Source organism: Lipophrys pholis, assembly GCF_963383615.2.
Source record: "Lipophrys pholis genome assembly, chromosome: 3".
Classification (NCBI taxonomy): domain Eukaryota; kingdom Metazoa; phylum Chordata; class Actinopteri; order Blenniiformes; family Blenniidae; genus Lipophrys; species Lipophrys pholis.
Genome location: NC_137627.1, coordinates 29,668,027 through 29,688,019, shown reverse-complemented (window position 1 = coordinate 29,688,019; position 19,993 = coordinate 29,668,027). Strand labels below are relative to the sequence as shown.

The following is a 19,993-nucleotide window of genomic DNA, read 5'->3' as shown; positions in this document are numbered from 1 at the left end:
GATGAGAAACCGTTCTATCCTCTACAACTCCCGCTCCTGTTGCTTACTAAAATTAAATTCAATCCACACTTTTTCTTTACATATGAAAGCACCACAGTTCTTATTGAACTTTTTTACATTTTTTTAACTCAAATATATATTTTCACATAACTTGAACGTAAGGGATGATTAAACTGCCTAGCAGAGCCATATGTCAATAAGCCATGTCACTTTATGGCTTTAACATCATTCTTCAGTAAACAAACCTATGGGAGGAGTTTTCCCTGCTAGACTTCAGGTACCGTCTCTCCAAGCTCCTTGATGTATTTGTCCACATCCGCTGGTGTGTCGAATACAGCCCCATGCTCTCTGTTGGTCAGCAGCAGCTTGGCAGGGAAGATGACTCGGTGTTTATGGATTTCCCGGTCCCGCACCTTCTTCCTCACGTCATCGTACTGTCTCTGTTGTTTGTAGACTTCTGGTGATAGGTCTGGGAGGAATCTTATCTTGTTATCTTTGTACATCATTACTTTCTTTGCCCGAGTGGCTCTCAAGATGCTTTCTCTGTCCTGGTAGTTCAGGCACTTCACGATAAACACTCTTGGACCCCCGTCGGGTCTTTGGCTTGTTATTCGTTGCGCTCACTCCAGGGCAGGCGGCGACATCTTTAGATTGTCCGCGATCCATTTCTCCATGAAAGATCAGGGGTCGGTGGCTTCTTCTCTCTCTGGGATACCTAATATGCGCACATTGTTCAGTCGGCTCCTACGCTCCAAATCTTCCACTTTGATCGAAACTAGTTTTGCGCTTTTCTCCAGTTTTTCTACCGCACCTTGTGGCTTGTTAATAACGTCCTCAGCTGTGGATATGCACTGCTCTGCTGTGGAGATGCAGCCGCTGCATTCTTTAATGTCAGATTGAACACTTTTGATTGCTGCCAGCACTCCCTCCGTTTCATTATGAAAATCCTGTTTGAATGACTGTCTCGCCTTCATAATGTCGACTGTGGAGGGGGTAATGTTACCGGAATCCTCTGTCCCCACCATGTTTGTTTCTTCAATATTACTTTCCGAAACGTGTTCTTCATTACCTCGTAGTTCGGTTGCCTTTTGCTTGTCTTTGTTCGCTCTTCTTTTTGCATGTTAGTTTGTTTTATCTCTCTACTTTACGATTCTAACATTTTCCGTTGGTTGGGGTTGTTTAACCCTTAGACAACGATGGACGCTTAAAAGTATTCTTTGGAAAAGCAGGATTTTTACCAGTACCTAGAAATACCTCACTATATAAACACAAAAATGAACTCAGAATCAGATGTTAACAGGGACTTGTTACAATTATTTAGAAATTCATACGATGGGAAATCTAATAAGAAGCTCATTTCGAGTTTATACAAATGTCTGACGAATCGTAAGCCTGACTCAACTGACCAGTGACGTGCGGTGAGGTTCATGGCTGGTGAGGCACTGACTTCATCACAGTCAGATTTACAAACATATGAACCCTAAAGAGTATCTTATTCATCATTTGATTGGCAGCAGTTAACGGGTTATGTTTAAAAGCTCATACCAGCATTCTTTACACATACAAACTGTAAGCACACAAAAAAGCACATTTAATAAAAAAAAACGTTATTATGGTCTTACCTTTACTTATAAATGAAGTCCATGCGCCGGTCCTTCTGAACAAAAGTTTAGAAAACTGTTTTATTTTAGATATGTAATCCTCCATGTTAAAAGTAAGTCCAGGCGAGAGGAAAAAATAAACGATCGCTGCCGCTGCACTTGACTTGGAAACTGTAGCTTGTTGTCACTTATTCTGCAGCCGAGGAGTGGCAAGAAGGATCCCTGGGATCACTGGCGCCCTCTACCATGAGGCAGGAGAACTGCGTGCCTCACCCAGTGCGTCTTCGCAGCCGTTTTATGATTGCTCAGCACAAGAAACACGTTACACACATACAGTTGTTGACAAAATACACTGTACATTATATACCTCAGTTAACTAAACTATGGAAATTTATAATATAATTCATATAGCAAAAGTGTTTGAACATTTTAATAGCGACATACAGAGAGATAGCAATACGGTCTCACTGCACAGCAGGCCAGCAGTTAGCCGAGTCATTGCGCAATCCATGGTGAGGCTCAGCTGGCTGCTGCCTCATCGCAAGTCTCTTCTCAGTATTTGAACGGTAAATGTGAAAATTCAGCGATTTTGAATAAAAATAATCTAAAACTGGTGAAGTTAAATGGAAAATAACTTAATAGTATAATCACTGGATACATATAACAATTTAATAAAAAAAAAATTCTTTTTACATTTTTTTTCTTTCCATGATGGCAGGTGAGGCACTGCCTCACCTGCCATCACCTACCATCGACTGCACGTCACTGCAACTGACTATGTAAAGGCATTATAGGAGAAGGAGGGAACGTTAACAATATCAGCAGAGGAGTGGTTCGCAATTTGGAAACATCAATGGAAATGCACAAACTCTCAGTGATGGAAGGAATATGGTTGGAAAACATTGATAAGATTCTTCATCACTCCACATCAGAAAACACACTTCGATGGAACACCTCCTATCTGCTGGAGAAAATGTAGAGAGCAATGTGCAAACCATTATCATATTATGTGGGGATGCCCACCTGTTGGACAGTTTTGGATGGATGTTCATGGAGAGCTACAGGACATCTTTAAGTGTGTGTTTCCTTTTGGAATAAAAACTGTATATTTTGGATGCTTGCCACATGGATGGAGAAAGAAAGATAAATATTTATTTAGCATTTTGATTGTGGCAAGTCAGAAATGTATAACTAAAAAATGGCTGTCACAGGATATTCCTAACCTAGCAATGTGGTGGGACGTAACAATGAATATTTTCAAAATGGAAGAGATGACTGTGATAAGATAGGTTCCGAGCTTCCTGGGAAAAATGGGTCTCATATATAAAAACTCAAAAGCCCAGTTTGATTTTGAGTTGCAACACTTGATGCCAATCTAAGAGTCACTCCCTGAAGTTTAAGTTTTTGTGTGTGGGAGAACGAATCAGTGTACTGTGTTCATGTTGACACAAGTAAATTGTATCCTTTATTTTTTTTTTACTTATTTTATTTAAACTGTTAAACTGACAAATATAGAATAAAAAAAAGAAACTTGAGTGGGTTCACATTTGGTGGTGTCAAGCACTTTGGAGTGGAGTTCTCTTCACAGATGAATCCTGGATTTCATTGCACAGAGCAGATGGCAGACAGAGGGCATGGCATCGTGTGGGTGAGCAGTTTGCTCATGTCAACATTGTGAATGGAGTCGCCCATGATGGTGGTGGGGGGTGGTTTATGCTAGTCGTATGTTATGATGCATTTTATTGATGGAATTTTGAATACACAGAGATGCCGTGACGAGATCCTGAGGCCCATTGTTGTGCCACACTCATCCTCTCATGTTGCAGCATGATAATGCACGGCCCCATGTTGCAAGGATCTGGACAAAACTCCTGGAAGCTGAAAACATCCCAGTTCTTGCATGGCCAGCATACTCACCGGACATGTCACCCATTGAGCATGTTTGGGACGCTCTGGATCTGCGTATACGACAGCGTGTTCCAGTTTCTACTAAAAGATTTTTTAATATATTCTTTTTAAATAAAGTGTTGAATTCCTTCAATCTCCATTATGACGTACTTTCGGCCTAAATCATCTCTCCTATGACTCCAGTCCTAAAGGTCACCACACACACAACCTGAGGGATTCCTCTGGGAATTATCAGAGGGAATTCCTCTTGGAAGCCACTTATCCTTGTGTAACGCAGGCACGAGCACGAGCACGAGCACGAGCACGAGCACGAGCACGAGCACGAGCACGAGCACGAGCACGAGCACGAGCACGAGCACGAGCACGAGCACGAGCACGAGCACGAGCACGCGTTATTTCTGTGCCTCAACACACATTAAGCCTCTTACTTAGAATTATCCTTTGAAATAAATGTGAATTCCACTCCCCCCAAAAAATGCTTTTAATGTTTGCACACTGTGATCCAGCTTATTGACATTAAAGCCCTCAAACATTATTCATTATTTTCTTTTTTTACTTTAAGCAAAGCAATTAAAGAATCTGGTTTGGACGGGGCCGACAGAGCGTCAAAAATCTGTGACCAGTCATTGTTGAGACAAAACATGAGGTTAGCTGGAGAGCTGTGACATCTGCTACAAATGGAAGATACAGGTGAAGAGATCTTGGCCAGGCGAGTCTTGATGTAAACTAATTTAAATTGAATAATACTGTGTTTCCCATAAATTAAAGATGCCTGTCCAGGTCTCCTCTGTTAACTCCTTTGACAGAGATTGACAATGCTAAATGCTAAATGGAAAAATCAAGGTGCAAAATATAGCCTTAGAGTTGTGTAGTGGTTATCACGCTCACCTCACTACAATGAAATCCCGTTTGACTACAGGGTTACAGGCCTGTTTTCCCTTTTCAGGTTTCTCTCACATTACAAAAATATTTATTCGGGGTGAGTTTATGACTCTAATTTGCCTGTAGGTGTGAATGAAAGTGTGTGTGTGTCAATGTGTGTCTATTTGTACTTTGCCCTGTGATGCACCTATGACCTTTCCAGACCACTGCAATTCTCATTCGAAGGCTGAAGGTTTGATTCTAGTTGCGTTTGCCATTTTCAGAATGAATGCATTCAAGGGGTAGTCACATTTGTAAGACTGTTAATAAATCAGAAGGTTCTGACACTCCCCTTAGGGAGACTCTTTAGCTAATGCATAATCCCCAGTGAAATTGCACCATTTCCGAGTATTGCTCCAGTGTTAACTTGCATGAGAAAACCAGGTCAGATTAACGACTGCAAAGTTTGAGGCTGCGAATGAGGATGTGGGACGATCCTGCACACGCATCTTATGACGGATAATTACGTGTTGAAGCAGCACTGTTGACCCACGGGTGACCTAAAGTGTGATCAGTCCTGAGGACTCCTGGAGATCCCTGGTAGTGGCGATCGAAGCTCAGAGGGCCTATTTTAGTAAATCTGCGTTCAGACGATTACTGTTTCCCAGAATAGGATTGAGTAGATGGACCGCCACTGACTTCAGGGAACACGGGCATTCAGTAACTATTAGACTGTTCACAAACAGCATCCACAGTGATGAAGGGGGCCGGATGATATCTGACTGCTGAAAGCAGATTTAGAGAAGTGTTTATTAAGAGCTTGACACCTGTAGAAAATATCTTCTATAACCTAACTGGACTCAGAAGGAGATTAGGTCAACTAAAGTCTGAATGAATGGCAGAAATCCACCCGGTCTCTCACAATATTTGCAACACTTGAGCAGGTGATTTTAGTTTTTCTGCAATAATAAGCTGTTGTTTAATGTTGTGGCTCACACTGCTGTTTAAAACTTGACCATCATGTGACGGTAATGCAGCAGGGACTTTTTTATGTGTGTATGAAAAGGTGTTTCCCTATGGAGGAATATGAAATTAGAGGACAAGCATCACTTTTTTTTTTTATTTCAATTTGAACAGTTCTTTATGTATCAAAGGAAAAAACAACTCTGTGGATTGTTTACAAAAAGTAGCAACTCAGTCTAAACTCTAAAACCAAGTTTTAGTTTCAGCAGATTGGTCATCAACATGAAGTCATGAAGTCAAGTTGTTTTTAGGGCAACAAATGCCTGGAAATTATGTTAATAGGCAATTAATTGCCCCCCCCCCAGTTTGTAACAATAATTATATAGTACGATTAGTGCCCAAACAACAGGTTTCCACTTTATTACTTGAAAATCTAATTTAACAAATACATACTTGGTAAATCCTTTAATTTACTATTCAGTTAACTGAATAGTACATTAACTGAATAGTACATTAAAGGAAATAAGTACTTTAATTTTCTTTCTTTGTAGTTTTTATTTACGTCATTAACTGGAAACAAAGGGAGGGATGTTACAACACAGTGAAAGATAATCACACATTCACATTCACTGTCAATTTTTCCAGCCACAAATTAAGTTAAAATGTGCGTATTCAGTTGAACACCGTCAAACGCCCAGGAAGAACATGCAAACTCTGCACAACAAAAATCCCACAAGTTTCAAACAGGAGGTGTTCTCAATTTACGTCTTCCAAAAAAACAAACGGTCACATAAATTAAAATGGCAAATGTGATGTCAGAGGTTTTGTACTAAACATGCTTTGCAACTTGATTGTAATGCATTTCATACATGTAGATGTAGTTAGAGATGGACCAAGGTCAAGTTTTTGTCGGTTATAGCTGATTATAGTGAGAAAAATAAGGCTAATAATGATGTTATGTTGTAAGGGTCCTCATCTTGCTTTTGCTTGCTAATTCAATTGTTTTTGTAAATGTGGTTCAGATGTCTAATTACTTTTCCTAATGTTTGGAAATGTCCCTTCGGCAACTAAGTTCTGATTTACTGACAGCTACACTTCCAACACTATTTTAACAGTTCAAATTTATTTAGTTTTACAGTGGAAAAAAATATAGAACGATGCCTAAACTTAATTAAAGGACATAACTATATCTTCATTGAAATTGAACCGCGTTTTAGTGGTTATTGTGTAAAATATTTGACACTGGTACAAACTCATATATATATATATATATATATATATATGTACCAAAGCATGTGTAACTGAATTAAAGCAACAAGAAAGCTGAAAGTGTTGTGGGAAAAAAAAATCTATCAGGGTTTTTTAATTAAACTGTGAATATCAATCAAGTTGTGTCAACAGAAACAGGAAATGGTGACAACCTGTGACAGATCGACTAAAATCAATCCAAAGACACATAATAGCCTTTTGTCATTTTAAAAATTACTCATGTAGGAAGCAGCCAGAAAGGCTTATTCTAACTGGCAGAGTGGCTGTTCGTCATCAGTTTGTTATACAGATTAATCAAACCCATGACCTGATTAAAAGGCCAACAACTTGGTATGATCAGTAAACAGTCTGACGCAGTTTGATTCATTAAGTGGACTTGATAAGGATTTAAGTGTTCAATGTCTTAAGGGAACCAGAGCTGCTGCATATGTAACATGAACTCCCTCTACTGGAAACTTTAGAAACAAAGCAGGTCAGTGGAAAGAAAACAGACACCTTCTTTACTGGTTAAATTAAAAAAAACAAAAAAAACTACATGAGGCACAAATCAAGGGTTTATTTGAGCATGCTCAAGTGATCGTTCGAGACTAATTTGCCTGCATGTCAGTGAAATCTAAAGAGATTCGCTCTTCTGCTATATTCAAATGTCTCCCTCTGGTGATGCAGATATGCAAATATACAGTTAGGTCCATATATATTTGGACACTTGACACAATTAGTTTCTTTTTACTTGTTTAATAAAACATATTCCAATTATAGTTATATAATGGACATGGACATAAAGTGCAGACTCTCAGCTTTCATTAGATGGTACCCACATTCACATTGAATGAAGGGTTTAGAAGTTTCAGCTCCTTAACATGTGCCACCCTGTTTTTAAAGGGACTAAAATTAATTGGACAGTTGACTCAAAAACCATTGCATGGGCAGGTGTGGACAATGCCTTTGTTATGTCATTACTAAGGAAACATATAAAAAGCCTGAGGTGCGTCCGAATTGTCCCTCCTAACTCTTTATCTATCGACTTTTCCTAACCCCGGAAGTGTTTTTTGTGGCGGCCATGATAAGGACTGTCTGAATTCTCAATAATTCAGACAGGATTTCAGCACACCTCAATCTGATGTTGATGTCATCATCAAGCTTGTGAAAAAGCCAAGTAACGAGGCCTTATTGCATTCAGGTGTGTTGCAACTGGGACAAACCTAAAACATTCAGGACACCGGCCCTTCAGGACCAGGACTGAGAACCCCTGCTTTAGAACCTCCTTTAGCTTAGGAACCACTGATGCATCCTGTTGCAAAGGAGGCGAGCTCACGCTGCCCCACAATGCCTTCTGCCCTTTAAATAAAGTTGGCTTGACTTGACTACCATAAAGAGAAGACTGCATGAGAGTAAATACAGAGGGTTCACTGCACGGTGCAAGACACTCAGAAGCCTCAAGAATAGAAAGGCTCAATTGGACTTTGCTAAAAAAACATCTACAAAAGCCAGCATAGTTCTGGAACATTCTTTGGACCGATGAAACTAAGATCAACCTCTACCAGAGTGATGGCAGGAAAAATGTATGGAGAAGGCGTGGTACATCTTATGATTTTACCACATCGTCTGTAAAACATGGCAGAGGCAGTGTGCATGGCTGCTGGTGGCACTGGGTGACTGGTGTTTATTGATAATGTGACACAGGACAGAACCAGTCGGATGAATTCTGAGGTGTTCAGGGACCGACTGTCTGCTCAAATCCAGCCAAATTGATTGGGCGGTGTTTCATAATACAGATGGACAATGACCCAAAACATACAGCTAAAGCAATCCAGGACTTTATTAAAGCAAAGAAGTGGAATATTCTTGAATGGCCATGTCAGTCAACTGATCTCAACCCAATTGAGCATTTGACCTGTTAAAGACTAAACTTCAGAAAGAAAGGCCCACAAACAAACAGCAACTGAAAGCTGCTGCAGAAAAGGCCTGGCAGAGCATTTGGAGGAAAGGAGGAAACCCAGCGTCTGGTGCGTCCATGAGATCAAGACTTCAGGCAGTCATTGGCAACAAAGAGTTTTCAACAAAGTATTAGAAAAGAACATTTTATCTTCAGTTATTTAGTTTGTCCTATTACATTTGAGCCCCTGAAAAGAAAAGGTATGTGTTTAAAAAAATGCTTTAGTTCCTCAGATTTTTATGCAACCTTTTTGTTTAACCCACTGAATTAAAGCTGAAAGTCTGCACTTCAACTGCATCTGAATTATTTAATTTAAAATTCATTTTAGTACTGTACAGAACCAAAATTAAAAAAAAGAATGTCTCTGTCCAAATATTTATGGACCCAACTGTAAACACTTTTACTTTAAATGCACGCCGCAGTTTCTCTTATGTATAAATAGTCGAATAAAATGAAGACAAGTTAAAAAAAAGAAAGAAAAAAAAGCCACATCAGTGACACTGGCACTGTTTACACGAATACATTCCAAGTGAAAACGTATCGTTTTTGTATTTTCCATTCAGAAACTGTATAAACTCTAAAGATGATGTAGTTACGATGCCAGGCCATGAAAACATTAACAATGTTGAGTACACAGACATTCATTCATTCATTTTCTTCCGCTTATCCGTTTCCGGGTCGCGGGGGTGACAATCTGAGCACTGTCACCCAGATCACATCGCACCATGCACACAGACATTCATATAGACAAAATTCGATTGTTATTACAGTGACTTATAACCATAAAACGACCAAGTCCCAGGAGAATATGGACTGGGAGTCATGACACTCTGGAGGCAAACATTGTTGTTATTGTTCATCTACTCGCACATGTGCAGAAGAACTATTCACAACGATCATAGCAGTAGCAGCGAAAAGTTCCACCTTGGAAATTATTCGTAAAAAAGCTGTTTTCAGTGTCTCCGAGCACCATTGTCGTGTAAACGGAGACCCAGAACACAGTGAAAGTGTTCTGTTTCCACCCATTGCTTTAAACCTTAAACCAAAAATAATATACAGAAAGACAAATTAAAATCTCAAGCCCAGTGTGGAAAATTGTATTGATCTTTCATTGGCATTGCAGTGCGAGTTAAAGTGATCAGTACGGAAGGTGGTCGCTATCTTTTAACCTGCCACAGATAACACTCAACGAGATCATCCACCTGACCCACATTCAAAGTGGCTTTGTGCAGCCAAGGCTACACAGCGTCCTGTGGTGCAACACATGCAAAAAAATATAATCATTCACTGCAGCAAACCCACAAGAGGTTCAGCACAACATACGACAGACTGGAAGTGTCCGTCATCAGCTTTCTAAAAACATGACGAGAGAAACCGGATCAATGTAAGCCGGGTGAGACGCGGGCGTCTCCTGGTCGAACAGAAACTGTCTGAACACATTGAACACCATCTCCCTGCTGACCACAAAGTGTCTGAGCGGCTCCTGCTCCTCCTCCTCCTCGGGCAGAACAAACCTCAACTCGTAGTCACTGATAACCGAACCATTTCTGTCAGGAGAACAAAAAAAAAGAAAAGAAAAGAAAACAGTTCACAAAGTCTTGCTGGTTTCACGCAGCAGACAGAAAAAAATACACCTCATATTCACCTGAAAGTGGAGATCTCGGCCTTGGAGAAGTATCGGCCCAGAGCAGAGGAGGATCGGTAGAGGTCAGACAGCTGGATGAATAACAAGAGTAAACAACATGATGCTAAGCTGAGTGTGATGTCTAAAAAGAGAGAAGTGGAGTCACTCTTCGGAACTCGGCACTAAAACTCAACCACTTCGCTGTTGTTTGTCTGAATTCCTCCGACTGGGATGCTATTTGTGCTTTTAGTTTATTGAAGGTCAGGCTCCATCCTGGATGCATCACCAAACACACTAATCACTACATCGTAAGATGTATTTGTCGTACTGCATGCCTCACTATAGTTTTAGTGAAACTGGAAGAGGTGGGTGTTTCATGCTCTTGTCTCATGGCGAGATCGTTGTCGTTTTTCTTTTTTTAACTATTGTACATTTGTGTGTTTTCGTGCGACATTGTGATACACAGTGTGTAGAATCAGAGATGACAGTGTTCATTATACTGTATGCATCCTGGTGAAAATGTAAGTCAGCAAATATCTGTAGTTACAAAGGTTGTAGGCTTGAATTAGAGGTTATCAGGCAGGTTTTGTTGACACAATCAACAGATTTATGCAGGACAGCGCTGCAAAGGAAAACCACCCGGGCAACTACATTTCCTGTTTTGCCTGAGTATGTTTTCTTCTCACTTTAAAGAAATTAATTCACGATTTTCATTGTTTTTAAAAGGTACTAATAAGCATGTTTAAAACCTGAAACAGTACAAAGCACTGCAGTATAATACACTACTTTGTTGTGTGTGTTGATTGAGTAAATTATTACTTCAAGTAATGCAACTGAACTATCCTCCTTATTTAGACATCAAAATACATTATATTGCCAAAAGTATTCACTAAGTTCTACAAATTACTGAAGTCAACAAATATTCAGACACCTGGTGCAAGACAGCAATGCATGAACTAAAGTGGAAGAAAGCGTCAATGCAACAAACACACGGTTGTCATAGAAACGTCATAACTACAACCAGTGAATGTGTATGTGACTGAGCCAAACCTTGTCCTGAAGGTCTGCAGCGAGTTTTTGGCTCTCATTAGATGAAAGGTCGAAAAATTCCCGTGTGAAGACCATGTTTGGCATCTGGAAGCTCCCATTAAAATGTTGAGGGACTTTAAACAACGCGGGGTCAAACTTCTCGTCCTCGTCCTCGTGGATCGCTGCTCAAAGAGAAGCTCGGTTAAAGATTCAGAGATGATTCATGATAGAGCCAATGTTCCTTTAAAACAATGACTTTACCTGAGCATATAGCCAGGGAAATGAGAATCACAGCAATGATGATCACAAATAATAAGATGACGATCATCCAGAGTCTGAATTTCCAGCAGACAATCTCATTCAGCTCGTGGTTTATTCTGCACACGGCGCTGCCCTAGAAACAGTGAAACTGCATCAGTCAAATGTTCATGATTTTCAAGAAGGAACTTTTCTCTCGAAAATACCACTCATGAAATCAAAGGAGCTCAGGAGGATGGACTTTCATACCTTATGAGGAGGGATTTCACGTTGAGCTTCTGCTGCGTGGCCAGAGGGCAATGCTTCCACATTTCCTCTGACAGCCTGCACATCAAACACAGAGATGAATCACTTTTCTCTCTTCACAGGAAATTAACGGAATCACCTCACTGAAGAGTGGGAATTCAGGCAACGGCATTTTGTGCCGACAGTCAGTGACCTCAGCAAGAAATATGAGCTCATTTTCGCCGTAATGAACAGAAACGTTCAGCTACGGAGAACACGAGGTATTTTAGCTTTTTTTGAAAATCTAAATAAAGCAGGTCTGTCACCTCTTATGAGGCCGTTGTTTGTCACACACCAATTTGTATATAAAGATTAACTTCCACATTTCTTGTAATTTCCAAATTGTCCATGTCTGTTCTGCATGCAATGCCGTGGAGTACATGTGGCTTTTATTCCAAAGCTAAATGAGTGTTTGAAAAGTGACACGCCACATGACATTCGTCCTATTACTTTTACTGAATGAAGCATGTTGCTTCATTTTGGTTGCTTTTTAGGTGTCCGGAGTCACTAAAAACTCAACTTTTTGAACACAGCTGCCAAAGTGGAACTTTTTGAACACACTCTGATTCTATCTCCGTGGGAACGGGGAAAAAAACTAAACTTTCTGAAAATGTTTCAATGACTACTGTGCATGTGCACCGCAGCTGTAGTAAATACGTCTTTGGGACATGCGCGAGAAGATGGACAATAACAATAATGGTGGCCTCCAGAGTGTCGTGACTCCCAGTTCATATTCTCCTGGGACTTGGTAGTTTTAGAGTTGACAGTCACCGTAATACCAATCCAACTTGGTGTCTGTCCCTACGAACGTCCATGTACTCTCTATTGTTAAAGTTTGTCGCGATTGTTCTCTGTGCACATGTGGGTGTGGTTTATTACAAAAACAAACAACAGCACCCACTAGTGACCAAACATGCTGACTAAATCATTTTCAGCATTTCCGCCGTTTCGTTTCTAATACGAAATACTCAAAAACGATGCGTTTTCACTTTGAACGTTGTGTAATGAGACAATGCAAAATACCAGAAAAAAATTAAGACACCTTAAAGAAGCTCACCTGCTCCTGAAGCAACCCATCGCTCTCCGGTACTTCAGGATTCCCGTTGGCCAAACGGCCTCCATTACCTATTTTTCGCTACAGAACAAAACACATTTTGAATTAAATACAATATAGTATAGAAGCACTGCACATGTGCACGGGTGATACAAGTATGATCACATCAGCTCTAAAGGCCCCTGCATACTCCCTTTTTGAAGCCATAAGAACAAGAAGAAAATTCGGCAGTGACGTCAGCCAGCCTGTTCATACTCCGAGGAGAAGCTCTCGAACTCGCAAGCTCCCTCACAGCAGGCCACGCCCCCTCACAGCAGCCACACGTCTCTGAAGCAGCGTTTTAACTTTTCAACTGCACAGTTTATTTCTTGCCTCCAGAGCTTTCAGAAATACATTTCTCTGAACTGTTTCAGTAATAAAAGAGAGTTTTTGTCTGAGCGCGATGTTGGTCCGGTTTTAACTACAGGAGCTGACAGCATTGAGTGATGCGTTCAGGTGCACCATGTAAGCCTGCACTCCGACATGTGAACAAGCTGCGGCGCTCGTACAGTAGCGATGTTACAAGCTAAATATGATTAAAATATGACTGATAGTCATTAGCGAGCTGGAACAGGCATGCACGGCACGCGGCAGTGCAGAAGTTTCTGCAGTGCGGCACCCACACAGTTTGGCCAGGACGGTTGGCACAGCCCAAACTAATTCCTTCGGCCAGAGGGAGCTGGCCGAAGGAAATGACGTTATTTGGTCCTGCCAAACTTTCTTCTTGTTCTTATGGAGTATGAATTGGCCTTTAAGGTAAAACTCAAGACGTCATTATTCTCTTCATTATTTGTGTTTTTCTTTTATTTGATCAATTTAGTCCAACCTTTTAGTTATGTTAATTTAAGTGTTTTTCACTTTACATTATTTACATTGTATCTGCATTTTATTTATTTTTGGCAACTTATTTTTTTATTAATAAACATAAAATATGAATGTAATGCAGAATATATTAAATTAGCCTACAAAAAACAAACAAATATTTAATTTTCTATTTTGTTGGGTTTGTTTTCACACTGTTATGTCGTACTCCAGCATTTCCTCACACATGTCAATATAAAAGTGTTTTCCTCTCCTTGTGTGTGTTTGAGTTGAAGGTGTATGTGTGTTTGTGAATCTGCTTGTCAAGATTAGATTAGATATATACTTTATTCATCCCTGTGGGGAAATTCACAGTTTCAGCAGCATTAACAGAACTGGTTTGCACAGGAATAAAGAAAACAAAGCTTTATATACAATAGGGTCTGGTACCAATGGGTACTAGGGTCCCCTCTAGTACCCTTGTCCAGAGTTTTTTAACTTATAACTCCCTTGGAGGAGTTAAACAGCCTCATGGCAAGAGGGAGTAAAGCTTTCCTCAGTCTGTCAGTGGAACAAGAAAGCGACAGCAACCTGTCACTGAAGCTGCCCCTTTGCCTGGAGATGGTGCTGTACAGTGGATGCAGTGGGTTGTCCATGATTGACAGGAGCCTGTCCAGCGCCCCTCGTTCAGACACAGATGTTGGACTGTCCAGTTCTGTGCCCACCACAGAGCCTGCCTTCCTCACTATTTTGTCCAGATGTGTGGTGTCCTTTTTCTTGATGCTGCACCCCAGCACACAGCAGCATAGAAGAGGGAGCTCACCACTACAGAGTGGTAAAACATCTGCAGAAGCTTTTTACAGATGTTCAAGGACGCCAGCCTTCTGAGGAAGTACTTACAGCTCTGTGCTTTCCTGCTCAGGGAATCTGTGTTTGCAGTCCAGTCTGTCATCCAACCGTACTCCCAGGTATTTGTAAGTCTTAGCAATGTCCACAATGTCCCCCCTTGATGGTGACAGGTATAGGTCGCGAATTCAATCTCCTGAAGTCCACCAGCATTTCTTTGGTCTTGGTGGTGTTGAGGCGCAGGTGGTTGGAGTCACACCATGTGACAAAGTCCTGGATCACTTTCCTGTACTCGCCCTTCTGTCCACCACTTATACACCCCACAACCGCAGTGTGGGGGCGGCGAACTTCTGCACGTGGCAGGACTCCGAGTTGACACCGGAGTGCGCTCTAACTTGGTTGGCTGTTGTGAAGGGGTTTCTCTTCCGTTGAAATGATTCTGCGATCATCCACCACTGTTGTCTTCCGTGGAAGTCCAGGTCTTTTTGCGTTGCCAAGTTCACCAGTGCTTTCTTTCTTTCGCAAGATGTACCAAACTGTAGATTTTGCCACTCCTAATATTGTAGCAATTTCACGGATAGTTTTTTTCTATTTTCGGAGCTTAAGGATGGCTTGTATCACCTGCATGGAGAGCTTCTTTGACCGCATGTCATCTTCAGAGCAGAATCTTTTAAATGCAAGCACCACACCAGCAATCAACTCCAGGGGTACATCTGAAAAGTCCCTCCTATCTCCTTATCTATCGACTTTACCTATACCCGTGGATGACGTCATGGGGTTAAGGAAAGGTGTTAGAGGGCTTCCTAAAGGAGTTAGTGAAAGGCCATCACGTGTGGCAGTCGGACCGCACTTTCACTTAGTGACGTCATAATAATGCGACGGCGGCACAAGTTAGTGACGTCTACCATGGTGGGGGAAGAACTACAAGTTTCCGAAAATGAACTACAAAAAGCGCATTTGGGTTTTAGATGATTTAAAGTTGTTCAAGGCAGATTATTGCTTTGATAACTTACATGATCTTCTCCCTTTTTCTGACATCGTGAGTTTCCCTGAACGCTCGGATGAGCTGGTCCCTCTAAATGTTGTCGCCGCAAGGAATTGTGGGGCAGCATGAGCTTGCCTCCTTTGCAAAAGGAAGCATCAGTGGTTCCTAAGCTAAGGGAGGCTCTAAAGGAAGTAACGAGTCTCCTTTCCTTTGCTTATTGAGAATTCAGACAGTCCTTATCATGGCCGCCACACAAAACACTTCCAGGGTTAAGGAAAAGTCAATAGTTAAGGAGTTAGGAGGGACAATTCGGACGTACCCCAGGTCCGCGCTCTGAATCGTCCCTCCCAGCCCCTCCCAAAGCTCTGCCCCTGCATCGGATATAACATAGGAGTTGCAAAATACGTAAAGTGCATGCGCAAAGTGCATGTGCAAAGTGCGTACGTAAAGTACATAAAGTACACCAAGAGCTTAGAAAAATTAAGAAAACCACCAAGAGCTGCTGAGAGGCTACCACTCGGAACGGCGCCGGAAGCAGTTTTTGACAACATGTCTGTTCTATGGTTCTCTGTTTTTATGAAGCTTGGGAGGGGGCATCTTTCATCTTGAGTGAGCCTGACTGGTAAATTAGTGTCATAAAAACCTTTACATTTAAACTTTAAAGTTGTTCTTTGTCATTGTGGCACAGAGTATACATGACCAAAATGTCTATATTTTCACAAAAACGAAAAATTACGATGCAAAATACAGTGACATTCTAAATAAATTTCTTCTATTGCTGCTGCATTATGCACGTTTTGACAAACTCACCCTGAATGCATGGCTACCTTGCTTTCATGCTGATATCTCAGCTCAGGTCTCAGTGCTGTGTCCGCTACTTTGTTTAAAGTACATTTAAAAAACAAGCAAACAAAAAAAAAAAAGCTTTCTTTTTACGACTTGCTTGGGCCAGTTTTAGATCACAGGCCTCATGTTTGACCAGAGGTGTCTAGTTTAATGGATTGTTCAAGTTGTTCTGTGTCTTTTCTTGTGGTTTTACCCTTCTCTCATTAATTTTTATCATGAAGTCTTATCTCAAAATAAAAAAATAAATAGATAAACAACTGGAAAAGACTTAGCCCAGTCTTTTTTTGTTTTCTGTAGGACCCCTCCAAAGCACACTTGTGGCTAGGCCCAGACTGGCTCATTGAGAAGACCGGGTCATTTCCCGGTGGGCCGCTCTGATGTTTGGGCCACTAGGTGGTGCTCACTTCTTTTTTTTTAAAGCACTGGGTTGATCACACGCTGTTTTCGCTGTTCCCGGGCCACCTCAGCCTTCCCCCACTGGCAGCTTCTTTCTTTCTTTCTTTTTTTTTTAAATAAACTGATGACTGATGCACCCTGATGACGTAACACGTCCATTCACTTGGTCAGTGGCGTTTGAAAGAGCAGAGAAGGCTAGAATTAAAAAGAGGAAAGTTCTGGAAACAGATGGAACAAAATGTGCTGAGATTGGCAACTTGTTCATTAAATCCAGCCTCACGGTTAGAAACAACAAATGCGGATGGAACAGGTAAGATGTTTAACTTTGCCTCCAAACCACTGTTCAATTTAATTATCAAGTCAATGAATTCTGTGGCATATAACATAAAATTATATCATTTGAATAATAGTATGATGCAACACCACATAACTGGGAAACTTTGTCTTTTAGCTGCTCAGAAACCAGATCCAGCAGCACCAAGCAGGTCGGACTGATCACAGGATAGATCAGATTATTATATTCAATATAATGATCAGTAGGATGGAGACCTGCTCCATATGAGAAATGTCCTGAGATTCTAGATGATTCAGCTCTACATTAATGAAACTGAGCTGAACTTTGTGAAAAGAGGAAATTTGTGCTGAGAAGTTAGATCTTTTTAAAAAGTGATATAGTGTGAGAAGCAGAGCCAGGGACTGAGGGACTGAGACCCCACTTTGAAAACCACCGGTTAATGAAACACAAGAAACATGATTGTAACTTTACAACCAGGTTTATTTTTAGATAATTATCGTGAAATAAGTGATATACTTTATTTTATTATGTGGTGAACTGTCATAGAATCCAGTGAAGCTTTGTTGACACTATGACAGTTCACCACATACTTTATTTTATTATGTGGTGAACTGTCATAGAATCCAGTGAAGCTTTGTTGACACCTGTTAAATAAAATATAGTAATATGATCCTGTACTCACCAGCTCATTAGGACGATGTGCGGCTCCATTTGTGGAGTGTTTCCTAAGCGCGTCCAGCTCAGAGTCCATACTAACAGAAACTGACTGAAACTATGTGAACATGAGACTGAAGACTCCACCAGGAAGTGGCTCCGAAGAACAACAAAGTCCGAGGCGCCGTGAACGTCTCAGCTGCGGTTCAAAACAAATAAAACACAATTCCTGAGAAAACGACAACAACCCAACAACCTAGTTTCGGATGTGTGAGGAAAAACCTCCTCTTCCTCTTCCCCAGTACCAGAGCGCCTCTCAGCAGACACTCAGCCAGGTGAGGGTGCCTCCGTGTTGGGTGTCGTGTCAAGGAGAGGGGAGGGACGGAGGGACGGAGGGACGGAGGGACGGAGGGAAGGAGGGAAGGAGACTTTTTTTTTTAAGGACGTTACGTCACGTAACTCCACGCGCAACATTTTTCCCCCCAGTTTTATTTATTGAAATCTCACAGGTGGAATTGTACAGTCTGTGGTCGCGATACGGTCTGTGATCATTTTGTATTTTTTTTGCAACATTTTGACGTCACGTAAGACACCAGGAAGTTCACAGTTACTCTTACTACATAACTCTTATGAACTCCGTGGATTCTTTACAAAATAAATAATACATTTAAGATGAATTTTGGATAAAAAAAATATATATATACATATCGCTTCCATTTGGGATATTATTCCTCTCCCTATATTAACCAAAGTAGGTACATTTGCCTATTCTCACTACAGAATTTTAAATAAATTGAAGATTTCTTGAGCTTTTATTCAGACACCCCTATAAAAGGAAGCTAAATTAATCCACTCTAGAAGTGTCACTCTGGGTCAACATGTTTGTGATTTTAGAGACATTCCAGGTGAAAGTCCTGCTGACTTGTTTAATGTGAGAGTTGAAGGTTAAGTCCCGGTCAAAGGTAACTCCCAGGTTTCTCACAGTGGTACTGGAGGTCAAAGTAATACCATGCAGTTTTACTATATGTTTAGATATTTTCTCTCTCAGGTGTTTTGGGCCAAATATAATAACTTCTGTGTTATTATGAGTTCAGAAGCACAAAATTACAGCTAATGTAGGTTTTTATGTCTGCAAGACAAGTTTCTTGTTTGACAACTTGATCAGTATCATCCGGTTTCATAGATAGATAGATTTGTGTATGTATATTGTGAAAAGTATAGATGCTAAGACAAAACCCTTTTATTGTACGTAGCAGATGTAGCATAGTGTATTTTTTATTGCTGCCAGAGCAATAGTTAAGAGATCTCCTCCAAAGAGATAAACAGGCTGGCCTTCTTTACGTGAACACACTGAAATGCACCGGCTAATTGTGGCTAATAACAGGTACACATTTTTTATAAAAGACTCAAACTATAATCCAGCAGTACTTTTTGTTTTATTCTTCATCAGTTTAGCTTGCAAGTAATTTTAAGTTATGGAAATTTAAATATTTTGTCAAAATATCGTAAAGTCTGTTGTTTTTTTTCAGTATTGAGTTGCACCTGTGCATTTTAGTAAAAGAAAGAACGCAGTTCTCACAAGCTACAGTAAATGGAGACAAATCAAGGGTTGTTTTATAAATCGGCCTCCAGAAGAGCAATAAGTGACAAAAAACGGTGTCACTGTCCATGGTTTGCATAAAACATATCCATTTAAAATACCCAGCTTATTAATATATGAGACAATATTTGTAAATTTATATTCAAATGTGTGATATTTCTTAGTTTCTTACTGCAGTCCTGCTCATGTTTCAAAGTGTGGTCCAAAAATTCTGAAGGTGTGTATAAAGGAGCTCTAATCCTGGAAATAATTCACTAAACGTCTCGTGTCATTATTAATCTCACAATGAATTTTCTGCATTTTACTGAGACTTTTTCCTTAAAATCAGCCTCAGCCTTTGTAATTAATGCATGATAAATAAAAAAACAAAAAACTGAAGGACAATTAAATTGCTTTCTTACATAAGGAAGAAGCTGTTTATTGTTTCAACATATCATTTCAAGAGGCCCCGAGCCACTCCACAGTGGAACTGGGGCTTTAACATTTTGTCGTATACAAAAGCTGTAATGTAAACCAACATACAATGAAATAAAACTCAAGGAAAGTTTAAAACTTCAGCTTAAAGTGATTCAGTATAATCTTAAAACATATATATATATATATATATATATATATATATATATATAACTCCAGAGACAGTTTTTTTGCTGCTTCTTACTCAGATATTTGTGTGCATGGCTGTAATTCCTGATGTGTAAGTCTTGTCTTTGATTGGCATCACATATCAGCAAATCAAACATTTT

General features: G+C 40.4%; 1 protein-coding gene across 3 annotated transcripts; it reads right to left on the bottom strand.

The window, feature by feature from the left end:
• Window positions 1-7,076: 7,076 nt before the first annotated feature.
• On the bottom strand, window positions 7,077-18,055 carry c15h3orf52 (chromosome 15 C3orf52 homolog). 3 transcript variants are annotated; one of them, XR_013935246.1, is made up of 8 exons: window positions 17,679-18,055; window positions 12,792-12,869; window positions 11,699-11,773; window positions 11,453-11,585; window positions 11,213-11,373; window positions 10,184-10,254; window positions 8,875-10,085; window positions 7,077-7,392 (listed from the first exon to the last, which is right to left on the bottom strand). XR_013935246.1 is itself a non-coding variant. In XM_080460420.1 (7 exons), exons 1-7 carry the CDS (start codon window positions 17,745-17,747, stop codon window positions 9,884-9,886), a joined length of 789 nt encoding a protein of 262 aa, XP_080316546.1. In that variant the 5' UTR covers window positions 17,748-18,055; the 3' UTR covers window positions 7,145-9,883. The 3 variants fall into 3 exon arrangements, 1 of the variants encoding a protein (XP_080316546.1); XR_013935247.1 differs by having other exon boundaries at window positions 7,140-7,392; window positions 8,835-10,085; XM_080460420.1 differs by having other exon boundaries at window positions 7,145-10,085.
• Between the last annotated feature and the right edge of the window lie 1,938 nt (window positions 18,056-19,993).